General features: G+C 37.8%; 1 protein-coding gene across 2 annotated transcripts in view; it reads left to right on the top strand.

Moving 5' to 3' along the window:
* Pde6 (phosphodiesterase 6) overlaps nucleotides 1-20,377 on the top strand; it is a 649,430-nt gene that overhangs the window by 532,633 nt on the left and 96,420 nt on the right. For both annotated transcript variants that reach the window (XM_083140787.1, XM_083140788.1), the window contains one exon: nucleotides 16,253-16,291. In XM_083140787.1, the coding sequence (XP_082996913.1) occupies nucleotides 16,253-16,291 (39 nt within the window). The remainder of the gene's footprint in view (nucleotides 1-16,252; nucleotides 16,292-20,377) is intronic.

Raw genomic sequence — 20,377 nt, forward strand, 5'->3', positions numbered from 1 at the left:
TTATTGCAATTTTCAAGTATCGGTATGGGCGGGAATCGGTAATACTGTAGTATCGGTATCGGCTCAGCTCTAATATATATATATATATATATATATATATATATATATATATATATATATATAACTGGGCGTATTTAATGGGGATTCAACGGGTCCAACCCCCCCTTAGCTTCAGTAAAATTATCAGATTATCTGTTCTGTCCGCTATGAGCAGAGACTTCTTCGCAAAAATTTCTTCAGACTTATTTTGTTCTCATAAATTACAAGCGTATAGGACGGGATACGGATGAGAGAGAAATTAATTCCACACACCAGATGGGGCTGCAAAGTAAATGTCTGCAATTTCCTGATAGTTTCGAAATTTCTCTGGAAAATACTCTGAAAACTCCTGACATTTCACAAATTCTATAATGCCACATGTAATTTCTGCCCGAAGCAGCTGCTTGTGAACTTATAGCGCGAACATTATAATTTCATTAGAAGTTCCCAGTATTGTTTGTTACCATTCAAGTTTTAAGTATTCCTCAGGTTCTAATTTTTTGATAATTTGAAATTTCCCAACTGTCGAAAGTCGATAAACCATTTTCCAAAGTGAAGATCGGAATGGGAAACTTGTCCCTATCGGCGATTGTAACTGCATCTGGATTAGCTTCAGCTATTAGTACTTCTAGTCTCTCTGGGTTGAGGGGATGTGGATTTAGAAAAAAAAATAGTTAGTGAAGAATATGATGGTGCTGATGTAATGGGTGGTAGAATTAAGGGGGTGAGATAGATTGATAATTTCAGAGAAGTGTCCAAAAGCAATTTTTGTACATTTTAACCCTGGCTATTGCCCATTTCTGTGGAATTTCTGCGATATTGAGACTGTCAAATCAGTTATATTCCCCCCCTCGAGTCTTCTCAAGGGAGCAGCCCCCCATGGTTAGCACATCGTGGGTCCCGGGTTTAAAACCCGAAATGGGCATGGGCATTTGTGAGTGTCCATTCATCAATTTCATCATGTCATCGCTCATCCCGATCTCCGGAAATTAGCCAAAATTGGCACAAAAAGCGAAGTAAAATAATGCAAATAAATCAATCAATCTTCTCAAAGTAATTTGGTTGTAAAGTACTGTAAGGTTCTCAAGTTGTTTGACACAAGATGGACAGAAAAGTATCAATACTCAGCAGGGTGACTTGTGAAATCGTATACACTAATAGTAGAAATTTTACTGTTGTCCATTTTTGGACCATTTTGTAATAGAAATGAACCCAAGCTTCTGTGAACACAGTCAACACATTGAAAAATTGCAACAACTTATTCCAATATGAAATGCCTATTCCTCATTCATTGGAACAGTGTAAGATCTGCCCTGGATCGTACTTGGTTTGATGGGTCTATTGAGCCTCGGCTTCACGCTCAGTAACTCTTCGGGGCTTGAGTCTCCTCGGCTCAAGGTTCGGGTTAATCCGGCTGCTTCAGTTCTCGATGAAATGTCCCTCGTAATTCTGGGTTAAAGGTTCTCAATCTACTTATAGATCTTGACCAAGATTCTACAACCAGTCGACAATCCTTCTTTCCACTAGGTTCTGTCGATATCCAGTTAAGTATCCAACTTGCTTTTCTCTCTCCAGCCTCTGACCAGAGAACCGAAAATTCTTCCGTGACCACAGAATAAGAAAAGGTGTGCCCTGGCCAGGGCTACAACGTTGACTACTAACAGTCTGTCGGCCGATCCCGAATTCCGGCATATCTCAAGACAATCATAACTCTCTCAATTATATCTCCTGACCAGGAGCATAGAACAGAGAGAAGAGCAGAGCAGAAGAGCTAAGTAACTGTCCTAAGGTATTCCCAGAATGAACTAAATTCTAATATCGAAGTGGGTGTAAAAGCAGAAGTTCAAGCGTTAAAAGAAAAGACGGTTATACGAGTTCCGCATTTATCAGAAGTTCGAATACAAAAGGCCACGGGCTTTTTTTTTCTTTTTTATTTGTGGACAGGTCGGGATTAGTGGCAGTTTCATATTTATTTTAACTGCAATCTCATTGTTCATTATTATTTACATGATTTTCAGTGGCATTACATAAATTTGTTGTTCCTCCCGCAACTGTCGCAGGGAGGAGAAATCTGTGGTGTTCCCTATACGTCACAAAACGAACACAACATAAAACATATAACCAATCAGATGGCAGCTAACAGTTCCTGAAGGATCTGAAGTCTGGCATTTGAGTCTGCTGTGCGGCGAATGGCTTGGAGTCCATCCACCAGCACACGTAGTGGTTGTAGAAGAGCTGGATTCAGCAATGTGGTTATCAGCCGGCGAAGGATTTCCAAATCGTCGGCTCCCTGTGGTGAAGGTCTCGAGGATGAGGCTGTTGAGTGGCTAGGAGAAGATGCAGCCATTTCGGGTCGATTTTCAAGCTTCCGTGGTTGAATGGCGCTCTGCGACGAAGTCGAAGCTGGTTGAATGGTGGCCGGCTTTGGTACAGGCTTCTTCTCCTTCTTATCCTGGATGGACTTCGATGTATTCTCACCTCGTGAAGCTTTCAGTAATCGTTGATACACAGGACAGCCCTGGTAGTTGGCTGTATGTGGTCCGGAACAGTTTGCGCACTCAGGCGTGATGTCCCGAGCTTTCTTATGACAATTCGTTATCATATGAGCCCCAGAGCATTTTACGCACCTGGGGTCCATTTGACAAAAACGCTGCCCGTGGCCGAAGCCCTGGCAACGATGGCATTGTAAAATCGGTTGAGATCTGAGTTTTTCCACGGTGACTTTAAAACCACCGATTGAGGTGAGTTTGTAGATGTCCGATGATGGTGTTGCCGTCTCGGAGTCGAGTTCTGCACGTCGCAATGTTACAGCGACTAAGGAAGTTCGTTTTCCTCAGGATTGGGATCTGACGGATTTCCTTTGGTCAATTTATACTGACGACTAAAGCTGTCCACCTGGAAACCCATGCGGCACAGTTGTTTGAGGATTCGTTTCTCGGAGTAGCCCGGAGGAACGGGACGAATCATTACATTTCGGTAATTTTTTACTGCTGATCCAGCGGCCAAGTAGTTTGGTGCGCCATCAGGTCCTTGCAGAAACTGCCAGACCTTCCGGAAGTCGGAGGTATTAGCATATAACCTTAAGTTGGCTATATAGCATGACGAAAATTGGACACGTATCTGCGACACGACGAATCTTATCGGCGTAGTGTGTGCAACGAGTGGTTCGAATGAAGATTGGTCGGACATGTTTGTCCGTACAAAATGGAATCTCGTCGCATCGTTGATAACCATAGAGCGAGGGCGAATATGTGACTTCTGAAGTCTCACTTCCTTACGTGCTCTCCCGGCTGCGTTTCGCCCTCTTTCCGGGCAGCGAGTACACGGACATCCTTTCCTATCATGGTCGGGGCTGGGAGTCTGTCGATCGCCACGGGCCTCGGAGCTTCGCTGCTTATATAGCATTTCTCGGTGCCGTGATGGATTTACAAACTTTTATCTTAACACCAATTTTACATCACAATAAAATACAAATTAATTAAATATCAATGAGGAACATAATCAGTTATGTAAAAATTACTATTTTTACCCTTTTGTGATTAATAAATATGCAATATAATTTTAATTGTTACACTCAGTATTTAATTTGACTAGGGAGTATGGCTTGTTTCAACTCCCCTCTTTCCCTGCAAAGGACATTCGATATGACAACAAAGAAGGGAAAAAATATACAACGTGAAAATGTTAAGCAAAAAATATTTATATACAGGTTTTGTTTTGCGCTGGCATAACTTTCTTTTGCGATAACATAACTAAATTCTGAAAATACTGTCTTGCAGTTAAAGAATCAGGGATTATTATGATGTAAGTCTAATTATTGTCCGCCAAGGGGCACGACAGATACAGAGTGGGAAAGACAGCCTAATCTTTCGTCTTTTCTCTGTGACAACGTTTTCATAAGGTAGAGTTTGCCTGACTCTTAAACAATAGCGTTAGCTTTCCTGCATTGTTGTCACCGATAATAAACTTCCAGCTCAGCTTGCTGGCAAAAAGAAACAAACTCTTGGAACTTATAACTAACACCAGGATGTATAGTATATATACGAGGTGTGTTCCACATGACTTGGTAATTAATCAATAACATATATAATTATAGTTACAAAAAGAAAAATATTAAGTTTATATACATATTTGTAACGTGGACACTGCTGCACGTTACAACAGTGTGTCAAAATGTTGGATGGCCTGGTTGATATTTTTTACATTTCAAATCTGAATGAAAAATGTGGCAAACACTAATTGAAAAGACATGTCCAGGGTCTGCCGCGCGTCAGGCTAAGTTTGCAGCAGGTTTTATGTATCATATTTAGACCTTTTCCTCTACGAGAGCTTGGGTCTCGATACGTAACATGTCGGTTGAGTGGATTTATGGTCTCCCAGTCCTTTATATCCGCCCATACAGCTCTCTACACGTAGTAAACCCTGGACTGCATATTGCAGACTAACGAGAGACTGGCGTCTGGACTCACAGCCAGTATAATCCTCCGTTGGACTCGTGTTTGTGCTGTCCTTGTGTGTTTGTGATTGTTCTTGCACCCATATCATCTTATCACCACTCATCCTAATCTTCGCGATTAGCCAAATATGGTAGAAAAGCGAAGTAAAATAAACTAAATCAATCATCATTACTCATTCTGAAAGTCGCGATTAACCAAAGATGTAGACAGCGACGTAAAATAGCCGAAATGAAAAACAATATAGACGTCACCACATAAAATTCAACTTATTCGTAGGTCCTAAGGGTAATATTTGTATACACACATAGCATACACTCTGCACTCGAAATCCTTAAGCCTAGGAGATTATACATGAATTGCACCAAAAGGATATAGAGTACGGTTTTAAGTCCACTTTATGCACAGGAAGGCCAATCGGGACTGCACCGACAGTTTAAAGTGAGATCCGAACCACTTGTGCCTCCATCGAGTATCGAACACAGGACCCGTTGATTACAAGGTGGCGACGTTACCACCAAAAGCACGAAAACAAAGGCAGTCGCATAGTTGCCAAGACATGGAACAAAGAAATGGAAGAGGAAAGGTCTGTTCCACTTTCTGACAGGGGAGGATTTTGATCATTGACATTGACTTTTATTAATTATTTTTTTCCTCGAAAATGGCATGAGACCCCACTGTAAAGTAGCAGATTTTGCAACTTTTTAGTATTTAACAGGTTATATCTGCTAACAGCATCAATGTCCCAGTGTCGTGCTATGTCGATTAGCTTATCCTAGTAGTGAGCTTCCATGCTCATTAAGCCAATTTTGTTTTGGGGTACTGTTGCTTAACCACTATAATAAGGGTAAAAAAAGTGTTGCAGCACAACAAAGGAAAAAAACAATGGCCAATGAAAACGAGTGAATATTTATAGGCATGCAGTGTTATATTAACAGTATATGAAAACAGAAGTTTGGGGTTTGTTGCTTTCCAAAGCTCTCTAAGTTTACTCGTGTTTCACAATTACAGGGTGGCGACAGACCTGGAAAACCGGGAAAAGTCAGGGAATTTGAGGTGTCAAAAAAAGTCAGGGAATTTAGTCTTCATTGACTTTTTTTTAAATATACCGTTATGGAACTCTGCACGGGAACAGGAAATCTCGTTCGTAAGTTTCAGCCTCAACTCTTAGGCCCCTTTTATGCGCAACACAACCACGGCGCCATAAACCAGAGATGGCAGGAGGAGAGAGAGAGAGAGAGAGAGAGAGAGAGAGAGAGAGAGAGATTTCTCTCGCCCGGAATTTTAAATGCGAACACTCTTTCGAGGAAAATTGTTATAACTCGGGTACTATGGGAGAAATCTACTTCGGATAACTTACGTTTTGCAGCTGAAACATCAGCGCATGCAACCGTGTACAACTCAGAACAAACCGAGGGAGGGGGGCCTGGGATGGCACGTCCCCCGAATTTCAATGGAAAAAACATAAAAATCTGGAGTTTGCGCCTTCTTCTCCCGCTATTTTGGGGAGAAGGCGCGAACTTTAGTATTTCTTTCAAAGAATGGGCATTTCTCAAGAGAATGAAACATGCTTCATGTTCTTGGGTGCCATACAAGTTGAATTATAAGCAAAAATGTTATTTTTTTTCTTACGAAAAATTGCATTTTTGGAGGAAAATTGTTATAACTCTGTCACTATGGGAGCAATCTACTTCGGATAAGTTTTGTTTTGCAGCTAGAACATCAGAGCATGTAACCGTGTACAATTCAGGAACGCCGAACCGAGGAAGAGGGGTTTGGAGGGCGCGACCCCCGAATTTCAATGGAAAAAAACAGAAATTAGGAGTTTGCCCTCTCTTCTCCCACTATTTTGGGGAGAAGGCGCGAACGTTAGTATTCTTTTCAAAGAATGGACATTTCTCAAGAGAATGAAACATGTTTCATGTTCTTGGGTGCCATACAAGTTGAATAATAAGCCAAAATGTGATTTTTCTTTTACGAAAGATAAGATAGGTAATTTGAATTTTTGGAGGTAAATTGTTATAACTCTGGCACTATGGGAGAAATCTTTTTCGGATAAGTTTTGTTTTTCAGATAGAACATCAGAGCATGCAACCATGTACAATTCATAACGCCGGACCGAGGAAGGGAGGCTTGGGGGGCGCAACCCCCTAATTTCAATGAAAAAGAAACAAAATAATCTGGAGTTTGCCCTCTCTTCTCCCGCTATTTTGGGGAGTAGGCGCAAACCTTAGTATTCTCTTCAAAGAATGGACGTTTCCAAAGAGAGAGAAACATGTTTCATATACTTGGGTGCCATACAAGTTGAATAATAGGCCGAAATGTGAAACTGTTTTTTTCCTAAAAAAAGGTAATTTGCATATTGCTCAGAAAATTGTTATAACTCGGGTACTATGGGAGCAATCTACTTCGGATAAGTTTTGTTTTGCAGCTAAAACATCATAGCATGCAACCATGTACAATTCAGAACGTCTAAATATTACGTGGAAAATGCATTGAATTATCATTTTTTTCTTGTCCGTATGGGAGTAGTAAGGGGACTTGTCAACAGATGGAGGGGATACGTGCGGGTGGGGCCGTCCGATAGTTGTCGTACGTCGTAGTAAGGCATTTTGTTGGGCAAACTGAAGGAACATGGAAACAAATAGGTTCCATTGATACATACGATTTTTGTCGAATATAGCCACCCGACAAAGTATCTCACTGCAACATGCGACAGAAATTGCATGGACTGCAACATCCAACAAAAATCGCATGCATAAACAAGAAGAGCTTTAGACTGCAAATATGCTGCTGGAATTTTATTTCTCTTCTGGCTCACTTCACCTTATTTAATGTAGCAGTGCTTAAGAAGGTCTTCCTTTATCACCCTGACGTATTACTGGTTTTGCACAAGTTAACATACGTTTACAATGACATTGCACTATTCTTAGACATCAAGAAGAACGGGATATATATTGAATACTATCACGAAAAAGTGAAACATAAATCTGCATTGGTGAACGTTATAAAAATTGGCAAGTGCATTTTCCCAACCTCAAATTTACTGCAACACTAGTATTGCAATGAAATTAACGTTACTCTCTGTCCTGTCTGTTTAAACTCGTGAGAGATGGTCATTAATCTCACACTGAGTAAGGTTAATGTCCAATATTATGAAATAAAATACTAATAATAAATATGTAATTATTTTAATATATTTACTCGAATCATTCAATCATAAAAGCAAATCAATTTCTTCAAGAATTGACTTTTCTCTGCCAGCCCTGCTAAATTTTCACTTTCAATCTACTGATTTATACGAGGGGTGGCCAGAAAGTAATTTCCAATAGTAGGGACATTGATTTTTCGCAAACGCGAAAACCGTGAAAAATGGTAATTGCTGCGACGTTATGTTTAGGAATGTGCAGTGATGCCTGGACACATTTTTCACCCGTTCGAAATATCGAAATAATGCAAATTTGGCATAAAATGCGAATTGTTGGCGTTGTTAGTGATTTTTTTAAAAGAAATATCCTAAAACATCCAAAAATTCCATGAAATCCAACATTCTTGTGTTTTCTAGGCCATGTTTGTGTACATAGAACATGCAAGTTCCAACATTTTACTCAAGAGTAAACTATACAGTTATACGTACATGGAATAATTTCCACGATTTTTTCAACTTCTATCAAAACCATTTGCATCACAGAGCAAAGTGGCAGGGTTCTAACAGGGGATCGAGTGCGTATCTAACGTCACACGGGAGGCACATCTTCGTATTTGTCGCACGAGATATGTTTTGAATTACCAAGCTAAGTGCGCACCAACGGCATTTGTCAAGCGAGTAATAATGGAGCTCAGTCGTTAGGGCATCTGACTACTATGCGAGAGACTGGGGGTCAATCCCCTGTTGTGGAGAACCGGGATGTTTTCCACCTATTCAAACTGCTCCGGCACCCACCCAGCATCATATGAAGCTGGTATCTTGAGAAAACTTTGAGGGATAAAGGTAGCCAGGAGCATGGTGCTGATCACATCACCCCATCCTTCAGTCGTGATCAAGAAAGTGTAGGTCCCTAACTCCACACCCCTATAAACCTTCATGGAAATGTGCAGGGGAGCACTTTACTTTTACTTCCTCAAAAATCTGTTCCAACATATCAAACTGTCACGAAAATACGTAGACCACGTGACCTACAATTTAAAATAATAGTTAAAAAGCACAATGGAGTATTAAGTTTCGGTATATTTGGCAAATGAATGTTCTAAAAGAAAATCGCGATTTTTGGGAAACGTAACACTAACAAGTCAAAAAAAGATAATGCCAATTTTTTGTGCTATAATATCGGTATCTGTCACGTGAGATTGATTGATTTAATTTTTTTGGGTGCGTCGCCACTTATGGTCATTATGCACCCTTCAGAATATACGGGGAAAATTCCATTATCTAAAATCCTTACCTTAAAATTAAAAAAGGGGCATGGAAAATAACTTTCCCAAAATAACTTTCAAGATATCAAACTCTCACGAAGAGGCGTAAGCTATGTGACTTACAATTTGAAACAGTAGTTTAAAAACAGCATGAAGGTATAATTTCATATATTTGACAGAAAATGTGAATTTTGGGAAAATAACACCGTATAGTAAAAAATAAAAAATAAGAAAATACAACAATTTGAAAATAAATAACAATATATCGAAGTCCCTACTGATTAGGCATAAATAAAACATGAATATCAGTTGTAATTTATTGCATTAGTAACAGTGAGTCCTAACCTAATTTTCAGCATAATCACCACCGTTGTTCTGGCATTTGTCGTAGAATGGCACTAAATTTTATATGCCCATGGTATATGTGTCTGACAGCAAAGACTGAAACTATGTGTACCGCAGTGTTGCTGTCAAATCCTTGCCCTACCAGGAACTTATTCCGTTTAAACAAAGAGATGAATGAGTCCTCACTCATGGTTCTTGCAAGCAGAGGGTTCCAAACCTCAGTGGAAATATCAACATATAATACCGAGAATGTATAAGGAGACTGATAAATTACAAATTGTATTTCTTAATCAATCACTCTTATCTCATTTAATCGTAACTTTAAAAATAATCAAGTATTTTATTTTAAACATACTGCGTATGACAAAATTCCGTAATCCTTCCCTACCTTGTGAATTGTAATAACTTTCCAAATTCACTATTTTGCAGTTTGAATTCAAATTATAGAGAATACAGAAATTAAGTCAATTTCATAGAAGATAATATTGGTACTTATCAAAACTATACGTGGATCTGTATGAGTTTATTATTTCCATTTGCAAAAACATCGATTTAGTTTAGTTTGTAATTGTCAGGGAAGAATGTAAATTTTGCCCTGGAAAACCTGGAAAAGTCAGGGAATTTCATTTCTGCTTGTTTGTAGCCACCCTGAATAATGATAAACGTGGACATGGTCTTCAACTTGAATATTTTATACCGAGAGGGGAAAGTTTTTCAAGATCTCAGAATTCCGCAGAAATCATTTCTCATGGCCTACTTCAACAAAACTAAAATCAGGGTGATCAATGAATACAACTGTCTCACTTTGGCTGAATTTCAGAATTTCCGAACACTGGCCCAAAGACATAATCTAAATGCCCATTAATATGTAAGTTCTGTCTCAGTTTCTTCCTTATTCTCTCATTCTTTATCTATGTTCCATTCTCTTCCTTCTCACTCTTTCCCTCCCCGCTCTATATTTTTATCTCTTTTACTTCTATTTTTTCTTCGCCTCTGGCTCCTTTTTTTATTCTCTCTCTCTTTCTATCTCGCTTCACTACTTCCTTGTCCCTTTTGCTTCATCTAGCTCTCTCTCTCTCTTCGTCTCTCTTTCTCCATTCACTTCTTTATCTTCCTTCTCTCTCTTTTTCCTTCTGGCTTATGTATGTTTGTTTCTTTTGCTTCTTCATCTCTCTCTCTCTCTCTGTCGTCACTACATAGCTTCTTTATTTTCTTGCTCTGTCTTTTCCTCTAGCTTGTCTATTTATTTATAACTTCGTAATTTCTCTCTCCTCTCCTTTTTATTTCTCTTCTCTTCTGTTTCTCTACCTCTTTGTTCCTTTTACTGCTATATATCTCTCCCCCTCTTCGTTTATCTCTTTACTTGTGTTTCACTTCCATCTCTCTCATTACCTCTGTCTCTGTTCTCAATTTCTTTGTCTCTTTTACTTCTCCATATCTTCCTCTTATTCCAATATTAAATGCCTCTTTCTCTCTCCTGTCGCTTCTTCATTTCACTTCTTCATCTCTTTCTTTCTCTCTCGATATCTCTTCGTTATTTCCCTTTCTTATTTCCGGACGCGTCTTGATTTCTCTTCCCTCTCACTCTTTATGCCTAGTTCCTATATTTCTCTTCCTTTTTGTTTTATCTGTTTCTATGACTTCTTACATATCTGTTTTGTCTTCCTCCCACTTAAGGACAAAACCTTTTTTCTCAAAGCCCAGAGAATATAATCACTTTTTCTACTTGTGAAGGTTTTTTTTTTTTTTTTTTGAGGAATCCCAAATACATGGGCAACAATAAGAATAATCGATTAGTTCAATTGTCTTCTTTACAAGCTACGGTTGATGGATGATATCCCAATAATGAATATTTTAAACTGATCTTTGTAAAATTATTGAAGATCTTTTGCACCTGTATGAGTATGAAATATATTTGATTTCACTGCTGTTCGGTATTGTCATATAAATGAATATCTGCAGGAGTTGAGTTTATTGTTGTTTAGTTCAATCAAGTGTTGTGTGTGACGCTGTATAGATACCACGTCACAAAATGAGAATTAATGATCACGGGAGATTTCTCAATCGTTTTGCATAAAAATTTGTACATTAACACGAGATTCTTATTGTCTAAAAATACTTCATTACTCTCTATAATTAAGACTGAACTATATCCTATACTGGCGTGTAGGATATAGTTAATTTTAATGATAATTTTAAAGCATGTAAGTACCAATTACAAAACAAAAATATAATAATACAAGTCATTTAGGTTATCAACTCGTAATATAAACATAACGTACGCTTTATTTACAATATCGTGTTGAATTCATTGATATTTGAAAACTGATCTGCTACAAAAAACAGGAATGTCAGCCAAAATCGACAGCCTTTTGTTGACAGGGTCAAACAAAACATGAATTATGGAATGAATGCATACTGTTATACTCCTGTCGTGTGTAATATGCTCCTTTCTATTAGAGAAGGATTCTATAATGGATGTATTTTTATTTAATTTTAAAATTTATATAGTTTAAGTATACCTAAATGTGTCATATACAATATTGAAGAATTTCTTGACTATAGAGAAAATTGTTCTACCTATATGTGTTGATATAAACATGGACTTACATGATTATTAAGGTATATTTTAAATTAACCATTTTTTTAATTTTCAATTCGTTTGGTGTAATGTTTGCTAAGCTGGTAGTTCATCAATTTTCGTACTTCCAATATCTCCCAATGACTATGAGATTCAGCTACGCCTATTTCGAAACTTGTTTACGCCACTACTTAATTAATTGAAACACCTTGAAATTGAAACAGTATCTTCGAAATGATTCCTCTGCGTGGTGATGTTATTTTCTTTTAGGGTTGAAGAACCTTAGTAAAATGGGGTCGAAGCAGAATCTCTGGCAAACATCGACCCTTAATCAGACACTGCTAGCGACAAAGAAACACGGATTCCCCTGTTTATTTTCGGAACTTCTGTAATTGAGTGTTGTCTCTTAAGGAAGGGGGCTCAGCTATCGATTGCTCGTCCTAGCCATGTGTCGGCCTCGTTTCCGCCTGAAAGACAGGGGCAGCGTCACCAAGTCTTCTGTCATTGTGTCTGGTTGATGTTTCTTTCCCTGCGCAAAGGGAATTTGCTATTGGAGCAGAAAGAAAGGTCACGAGGTTGAGTATTGTTTATGGAGCACGGAAGGTCTAAAACCTTCAGGAGATCTGCTTGCGAAACCAAGATCTTTGGCGCTGATACAATGGCTTCAGTACTTTCGAATCAAATAGAAATTCCACTAGCAGTGCTTAATGTGGTTTCAGTCGATAGCTGGAACGCCAACCACATATGAATAGTCACGAGTACCACTACTACAACTACTACTCCCGCCACCACCACCACTATTAGTAATAAATTATAATAATAAAGGTATATTTTTATAACAATGATGTTATTATTTTTATTGCATCCAAAGTAAATATATAAAGATAATAATACATGTACTAAGGTGAACTTTAATCACACGTGTGTAAACGTTTACGAAATATTATTTGATAAGAAGTATGTACTGCGAAGAAGATCCATTCATCGGCAAAATATTAATGAATAACTTCTAATTCAGTGCATATCACCATATTATGTAAGTTATTTGTACAGTATTCATTTGTTTCATTAGCTTTATTTTGCCATCCCATTTTTCCTTCAGGAAAATATGGAAAATGTCCCCTCTTTTAAAATCTGGTCATCTTACCCTTGTGCTTCTTCTTCTAACGCTAATTCCTTAGAATCAGAGTTATTACGAGTCACCACTAAGTTTTCTTGTATCTTAGAATTAATATTATTATTCACTTGACTATGCTTTTCCAATATATATATTTCTTTTTTTTAAGTAAAAAGAATTGAGTTCCCAGGTAGATGAATGGTTAGCGATCTCTACCTTGACGCAAGTGTCTTTTGGTTATCGGTTCGATTCAAGGTCCCAAGTAACCAAAAGTGGTTGGCCCAACGTTGGGCCAACCGTGCTGACAATGGTTGGCCAAGGGTTGGCCCAAAGCAAAAATATACCGTTGGCAAACAGTAATTTTGGCCGTGGTTCCAACGTGTGGTTTATACATTGAGCCAACGTATGGTTTTACGTTGGCCCAACGTACTGAAAACTAAAGAATGGATAGGTTTGTTTTCTGATATATAGGGGAAGGAAGGGTAAAGTGGCCACTCTAAGGTTTGATGAATTCTTATCATACCTTTTTAATCAGCAAAGTTATAGAAACATAGGCCAATACTAAGTATAATAACTTTACTTCCAATTTCTATTTTATTTTTTTAATTCTTGTTGTTTAGAAATGTACACGTTACTTTTTTAAAAAAACAAGTACGAAGTGGCCACTTTGCCCGCCTAGGTTGGGTAAAGTGGCCAGCACCTTCCCATTTTACCTGCATAGGTAAATGAACAAATCACATTGATTCAGTGTGTGTATTTAATCAACACAAGCTGAAGTAATACACATTAAGAATAAGTATTATGTTTTTTTGAAGTATTGTCTTAAGTATGAAATCTTTACAAGATAAAGTAAATAGTAATTCGTAATCAATAGTCTATCAATAAAGGATTATGCGTAGTCCTATTTGCAAAATTCGAACTCAAACTCATCATCATCTTCGTCACAACCGGCGCACTCTTCATGTGCCCACTTCTTCCATTTTAAACATCTATCCATCCTTCATTGCCTTTCGAGTCTGTCTGTTTCGTGGTCAATTTGCCCAGTCTGTTTCATGGCCACTTTGCCCGGAAAGACACCATTACAAAAACTGTGGTCTAACGTCTGACCTACATGACTTAGCGTTTTCAAACATACATCATTTAGAAGGTTATTTCACTCTGATCAAACAGCACAAGAGCATATAATTATAACACTTACTATTATTTAGCTATAATTAACAATTTGTACCACTTAGCTGAAATCAGACTTGCGAAAAACAATAAAATGAGTTCACATCTAGAAAAGTGCAGCCTCCTGCTTCAAAGTCACAGACAAGACTGACAGCATCCGTGGCGACTGTTTTGCCCAGCTCCCGCGTGACGGAAGCACTATACAGCGAAGAAAACTCAAATAGCCACTTTGCGCGCACTGGCCACTTTACCCTTCCTTCACCTACATAATTTATTGAGAGGCCAAATGTAAATAATAGTTCAAGTTATTTATGAAAATAAGAAAATACACAGCACTTTCTCAGTCACATGGTATCATTGTTTTCAAGGCACCGTACCTTCATGTGGCAGCACAAAAACCTTCTAGAGTTTACTTAGTTTTCTACCTTTCATGGAATTGAGTCTGCACATAACATTGCCTAACCACCTTCACTATAATACCTATAAGAATGTTCTTGTTCTACTACATCAAAAGAGACAAACAATAAGCAATTCCCAACACATCTTTCATCCATGGTGGCTGACAAAGGACTGGTGAGTGACTGCAAGTTAAGAATAGCTTCTACTTTTATTAAAAACATATTAAATTTCCAGTGTGTGCCGTGACTTAAATATTCGAAAAGAAACACTGTTGCTCTAGAATTTTCGGCATTCTCCTGAAAGTTGTCTTAGCATTAAAAAGTTGTTTTTTTTAAACTGATTTTGACTCACGTTTCCATGGTTAGGCAAACCTTGGCAACCACAGTTGGCCCAACATAAGACCAACATCAATTTGCCAACCAACGTAAAGCCAACCTTTCTCACGTAAAAACTGATGTTGGCCCAATGGTGGTGGTTACTTGGGGTGGAAGCTCTAACAATTCAACATCGTGAGAACAATTAATAAGCTACTGAAAAGCAATAGTAGTTGACTTCAGTCTCAATAGCCAGAAAACAGCTGCTGTGCCATAGATTTTAGGTTGTTTTTTTTATATGGATAATGAAAACTTATCGTAATTAACCCTCCCTTGCTCGCACCAATATTTCTAACACCAATGCTCATGTGGCGTCTGACAGACTCACGTGATGACCTGCGTTGAAAACATATATATATATATATTTTTTTTTTTCAGGATTATTGTGGTTCAGATGAACCGAAGTGTGAACAGAATTGTTTTTCAAACCAATATATTTATTAAAAAAAAATACAAAACCTACATCTTTAATAAAAATACAAAACTCGAGCAATGCACAACAAAAACCTACATTTTTAGTTGGATAAAACACATTATTTGTTTTGGGCACAAATGCAACAAATATTCATTGAGTGTTCTAAAATACAAGACCTACATATTTAATAAAAATACAAGACTCGAGCAATACACAACAAAAACTTACATTTTTAGTTGGATAAAACACATTATTTGTTTTGGGCACAAATGGACTCGTGTTTTATAACAGATGTTATATGTACGATTTTGTAACACGAATACTCGCGTGGCATCTGAGAGACTCGGTGCAGACAATATCACCAATAACTTCTCACCGCACAAACTTGAACTGTCGTAGTTCGTTCTGAATAATCATTTGCTCATACCAGAAAGGTCCCAGGCCAGGGAATACCCGAGCTACCTCATTTCAGAAGTTATCGTTACTGATAGATTCTCTGGCATCTCATAGACGCCACACGAGCAACGGAGGGTTAAAACAGATAAATGAGAGAGATTGCCCCCCCCCCTGCTTTTTCTTTCTGTTCTGTTTATGCCATACTGCTATAGATTGTAATGATTGGATTTTGATATTTGTTATTTCGAGTTGCCTTACTGCCACTAATACTCCGATGAACATGATTGGTGATGTGATGATGACATTGATGATGAAAAACTCACAAAGAACACCCATGGCCAGGGCAAGATTCCAACCTGAGGCCCCTGCCAATGTAGCACACTGTGTTAACCATTCAACCACAGAGGTCTGAATAGATCATGAAGAGTAGAGTTAATGAAGCAAAGGATGTAACATAATAGGTAACCCTTGATGGTAAATAACATAATTTATTAGAAGATATTGTACACTTGATGATAATAATGACACTCACTTTTGCTTTATTTTCAGAGTAATAACGTCAAGATTGAGGATATTTTTGAACACAAGGTAAGTACATTCCCTTTTGATATTAACATGTCATATTAGTGTTAAAAGCACCATTATTGCCAGTGTCTGATTACTGTGTTATGCAATATTTGTCCACAAAGTAATATGTGGTAGCTGTTATCAGTTCAGGAACTAACGCTCTGGAAGGATAAATTGTTGCAAGTATGTAACACTGAGAGTTCACACAATACGTAAGAAACATCGTATGGGAGTAGCTTGGGGAGAATAAGTTTCCACAGAAATGTAGTTCTCAGTTCCAGACCACAGAGATGGTAAATTGGTAATGAGTACAAATGTAAATACGTTCCAGCAAGGAATTTTACAAGAAATAGAAAGTTCCATCATTAGGTCTATTATTTTTAAAAGTTTTTCTTATTAGAATGTGTACTGTTTAATTTATTATTTATTCTCAATGTTTATTAGAGATGAGGCTTCAAAATTGACAATATTCTGCAAAGTAAATACTGGTATATCTCAAGGGATCGTAAAATATAAAATAATTATCTATCACCCAGCACCTCAAAATGTTTCCCTAGTTTTAAAAACGTATTCATAGAGAACGGTAGGAAAATAAATGCTGGTAATATGATATTAGCATGCTTAAACCCTTCACACTCATTAGATCCATGCATGGATCTGCAATACCAACAGAACCTTTATAAATATCAAAGTTTTCTAATTGTGATACAATATAATTGTTTTTCAGAACACACGTACATGCACAAAAATTGTAATCAATATTTGCTGCATCTTATGTACCTTGCATTGCTATTATTTTTCTTTTGAATTGCTGGAAAAATAACTTGTTTTGACTACCATAATGTTTCAGGCATTAATTTTAAGTTGGGGGTTAGTTGCTTGGAAGAAGTTAGTTACAGCTATTTTTAAGTTCATGTATCTTATCTAGGGCATTGCAGACCCTTAATTAGGCATAGCGTGTGCTGATCCTAAAATGGGTTTAAATAAAATCAGGTGGATTTTTCTGCATTGGATAATGTAGTTACGATTTTCCAAGTTCTGTGTCTGAATGTCAGTCATATGTACAGGATAATGAATTTGAAAGCAGCACAGTTTCTGCAAGAAACGTTTACATTTTGAGGAATTTGAACCATATGGGAAGGGTGGATTATACTGTTCTCTTTGATGCTTGTTTTTTTCGCAGGTTGTAAATTCTGAGTTTCATGGTTTGCATCCAGTTGTAAACCCTTAAAATTTAATTTCAATGTTAAATTGTTTTTAGATTTTCATTCAAAATCTTGTATAGAATATTTATAATTGGGTCTATTACAGGGAACTGAAGTTGTATATCCAAAATTTTATTGTACATTTTGATATATGTTTAATTTCTCTCCAAACTTGTAAAAATGAGAGTTGTAAAAATTCTTAAGTTCAAGCAGAGCAACTACGGATTACAACGATCTGATGCTGTATGTTCTGGGCAATTAGATAACCTGAGATGTAATGGAGACAGTTTCTAATGGATGCTGTGGAATACTTTATTCTGCAATGTGTTCCATATAATGGGTTCTTGAGATAACTGTAGGTATCTTGCACAGTTGTTGGGAGTTATTATCTTGTGGCACAATGATGAGTGAGTGTTCACAATGACGACACTCACATTGTCTAGCCATTTAACACGTGAACTCTCTGCCATCTTTCCTCGATTTCTACATTTTTGTCAATGAAGTAATTGATTAAATTCTCCAACGCAAATTGTTGGTACTTTTCTTGTGAAAAGCATGATTATTTTTGTGATTGCTATATACCAAAGTCTCACATAGTTTTAACGGCATGTGAATGAGACAAAAATACAATATCACAAGTGTGTAGCAGAAAGCATTGAACATAGTGTTTTTGTGCAGAATGTTTACTTTATATCTTGTGTATCTTCAATTAGTGAAGTTCAGATAGTATCAGTGCCTGAAGTGGAAAATGTTAGCTGGGGGGATGCTCCTATGGCTTAACATATGTAACGGCCTTGTTAATAATCCTGACGGTATGACGTATTTCTGAACATTTGTGGTTGACGACCAACCTTTATGTTAACCTCTAAGAAAAATGTCATAAGCTAGAGGTTTTGGGTTATGGGAAAAAAAGCAAATGTGATAATGAAGATATTGGTTTATTGAAAAAGGTAGTAATATTGATTGTAAGAATTTATAAGTTACGAGGGGCGATCAGGTTGCTCCGACCCAAATATAGAAGGAATAACGTTATGATTGATTTTTTATTTTGTTATTGTTTAGTGGTCCTTTATATGCTTTCATTCTGAATTGCAAGTCTGAGTAACGTACAGTTTTGTTTTTATAGTGGTTTAACTGAGTGAAGTTGTGTCAATGTGGGTCCCTCGAAACCTCACCCCAGATCAGAAGCGCACCCGAGTGCTCATCAGTCAAGACCTTCTTGACAAGTTTCGTGCTGATATAGACGATTTCCTTACCCGATTTGTAACTATGGATGAAACATGGGTCCATCACTTCGACCCAGAAACAAAATCACAAAGCATGGAGTGGAAACACCCACCTTCTCCACCAACGAAGAAGTTCAAGGTGCAAACGTCAGCCAAGAAGGTGATGGCCTCAATTTTCTGGGACTGCAAGGGTGTCCTTCTTGTGGACTATCTACAAAGAGGCCAAACCATCACTGGCACATACTACAGTGACCTAATCAAGAAATGAAGTGATTCCATCAAGAAAAAGAGGCGTGGGATGTTGACCCGTGGTGTGCTCCTTCACCATGACAATGCACCTGACCACACCTCACACATTGCGAGGGCCGCTATCGCAGATGCATAATTTGAATTGCTGCCCCACCTACCCTATTCCACAGATTTGGCCCCCAGTGATTTCCATTTGTTCAAACATTTGAAGAATGACATTCGTGGGCAAAAATTTTCTGATGATTCTGAGCTGATATGGGCTGTGGACTCATGGTTGCAGGACCAGTCGGAAGAATTCTTTTTGAAAGGTATCCAGGCATTGGAGAACCGATGGGAGAAGTGCATTGGAGTTGTAGGGGAGTATGTTGAAAAAAAAAATTGAAACCCTATTGCCGCTCTTTCTATGTTAGGGTCAGAGCAACCTGATCACCCCTCATACATACTAAGTATTTTTCAGTGTTTTTATGTTATTAATGTTGATAATCTTAATATTTGTGGAAATGTGTAGGTTTCTTAAGATCAAGGAAGATAAAAATTGAAACATATCTGAATTTTGTTATTTGTGAAAGTGAAACACATATATTGTTCTCTGCATGTGTGGAGGTTAGTGTAATCTAAGTAGTTGTGGTTCATTGCTGTGTTAATCAAAACCTGAGAAGTCTGATGATGGGAAATTAGCTAACTTAGAACATTTACACACAAGTATAAAGGTGCGTGTCACATGGCGACAATGTAACATCTTGGAGGATGCTTTGTGAATGAAAATTCTACTAGCTGTGGAGATACCCCACCCCCACCCCATTTTGAGCACTGGATAGTATAAAATAACATCTTAGAATCCATAGGCAAATGTAACATCAAGGGTGAAAATCTTAGTAATATTGCCAAACTGTCAATAAAACATTTTGTTTCTGTGATATGATGCATCAGACACTGGGGCTTACAAGAGTGGTTGCTGATGAATTATGCGATGAGTTTTACCCAATGAGTAGGCTTCCCCATGGAAGGTGACAAAAGACTATTGGGTAACTGCAAATTATGAATGGAAACTGGTATAGTGTTAGTTTAACATGACACATAGTACAGGGTGTCCAGAAATGAATGTATCCTTTTTTAAACATTTATTCTCAGCGCCATGAGGTGATATGAGCATACCTTCTACAACAAAAGGAAGATAATCTCTCCAAGTTTTGTTAACACATACTACAAATTTACAGGTTCACTTTCAGCCTACCTTAGTAGTGCTGTCCTTATTCCTGCACGTTAACACTGAAGACTGAGTGAAGGACTTCGTCTGGTTCAGTGAGAGCCTGCACAAGTTGCATCTTGATTGCAAATGCAACCCATACCATAGAGTGAGACATTTCCGATTCATGACTTGCTTTTCAACCAAGTTCCTGAAACTGTACTGGAAGGCTTGCCAAACT

The sequence above is a fragment of the Lepisma saccharinum genome, chromosome 19, assembly GCF_977018435.1.
Source record: "Lepisma saccharinum chromosome 19, izLepSacc3.1, whole genome shotgun sequence".
NCBI lineage: Eukaryota > Metazoa > Arthropoda > Insecta > Zygentoma > Lepismatidae > Lepisma > Lepisma saccharinum.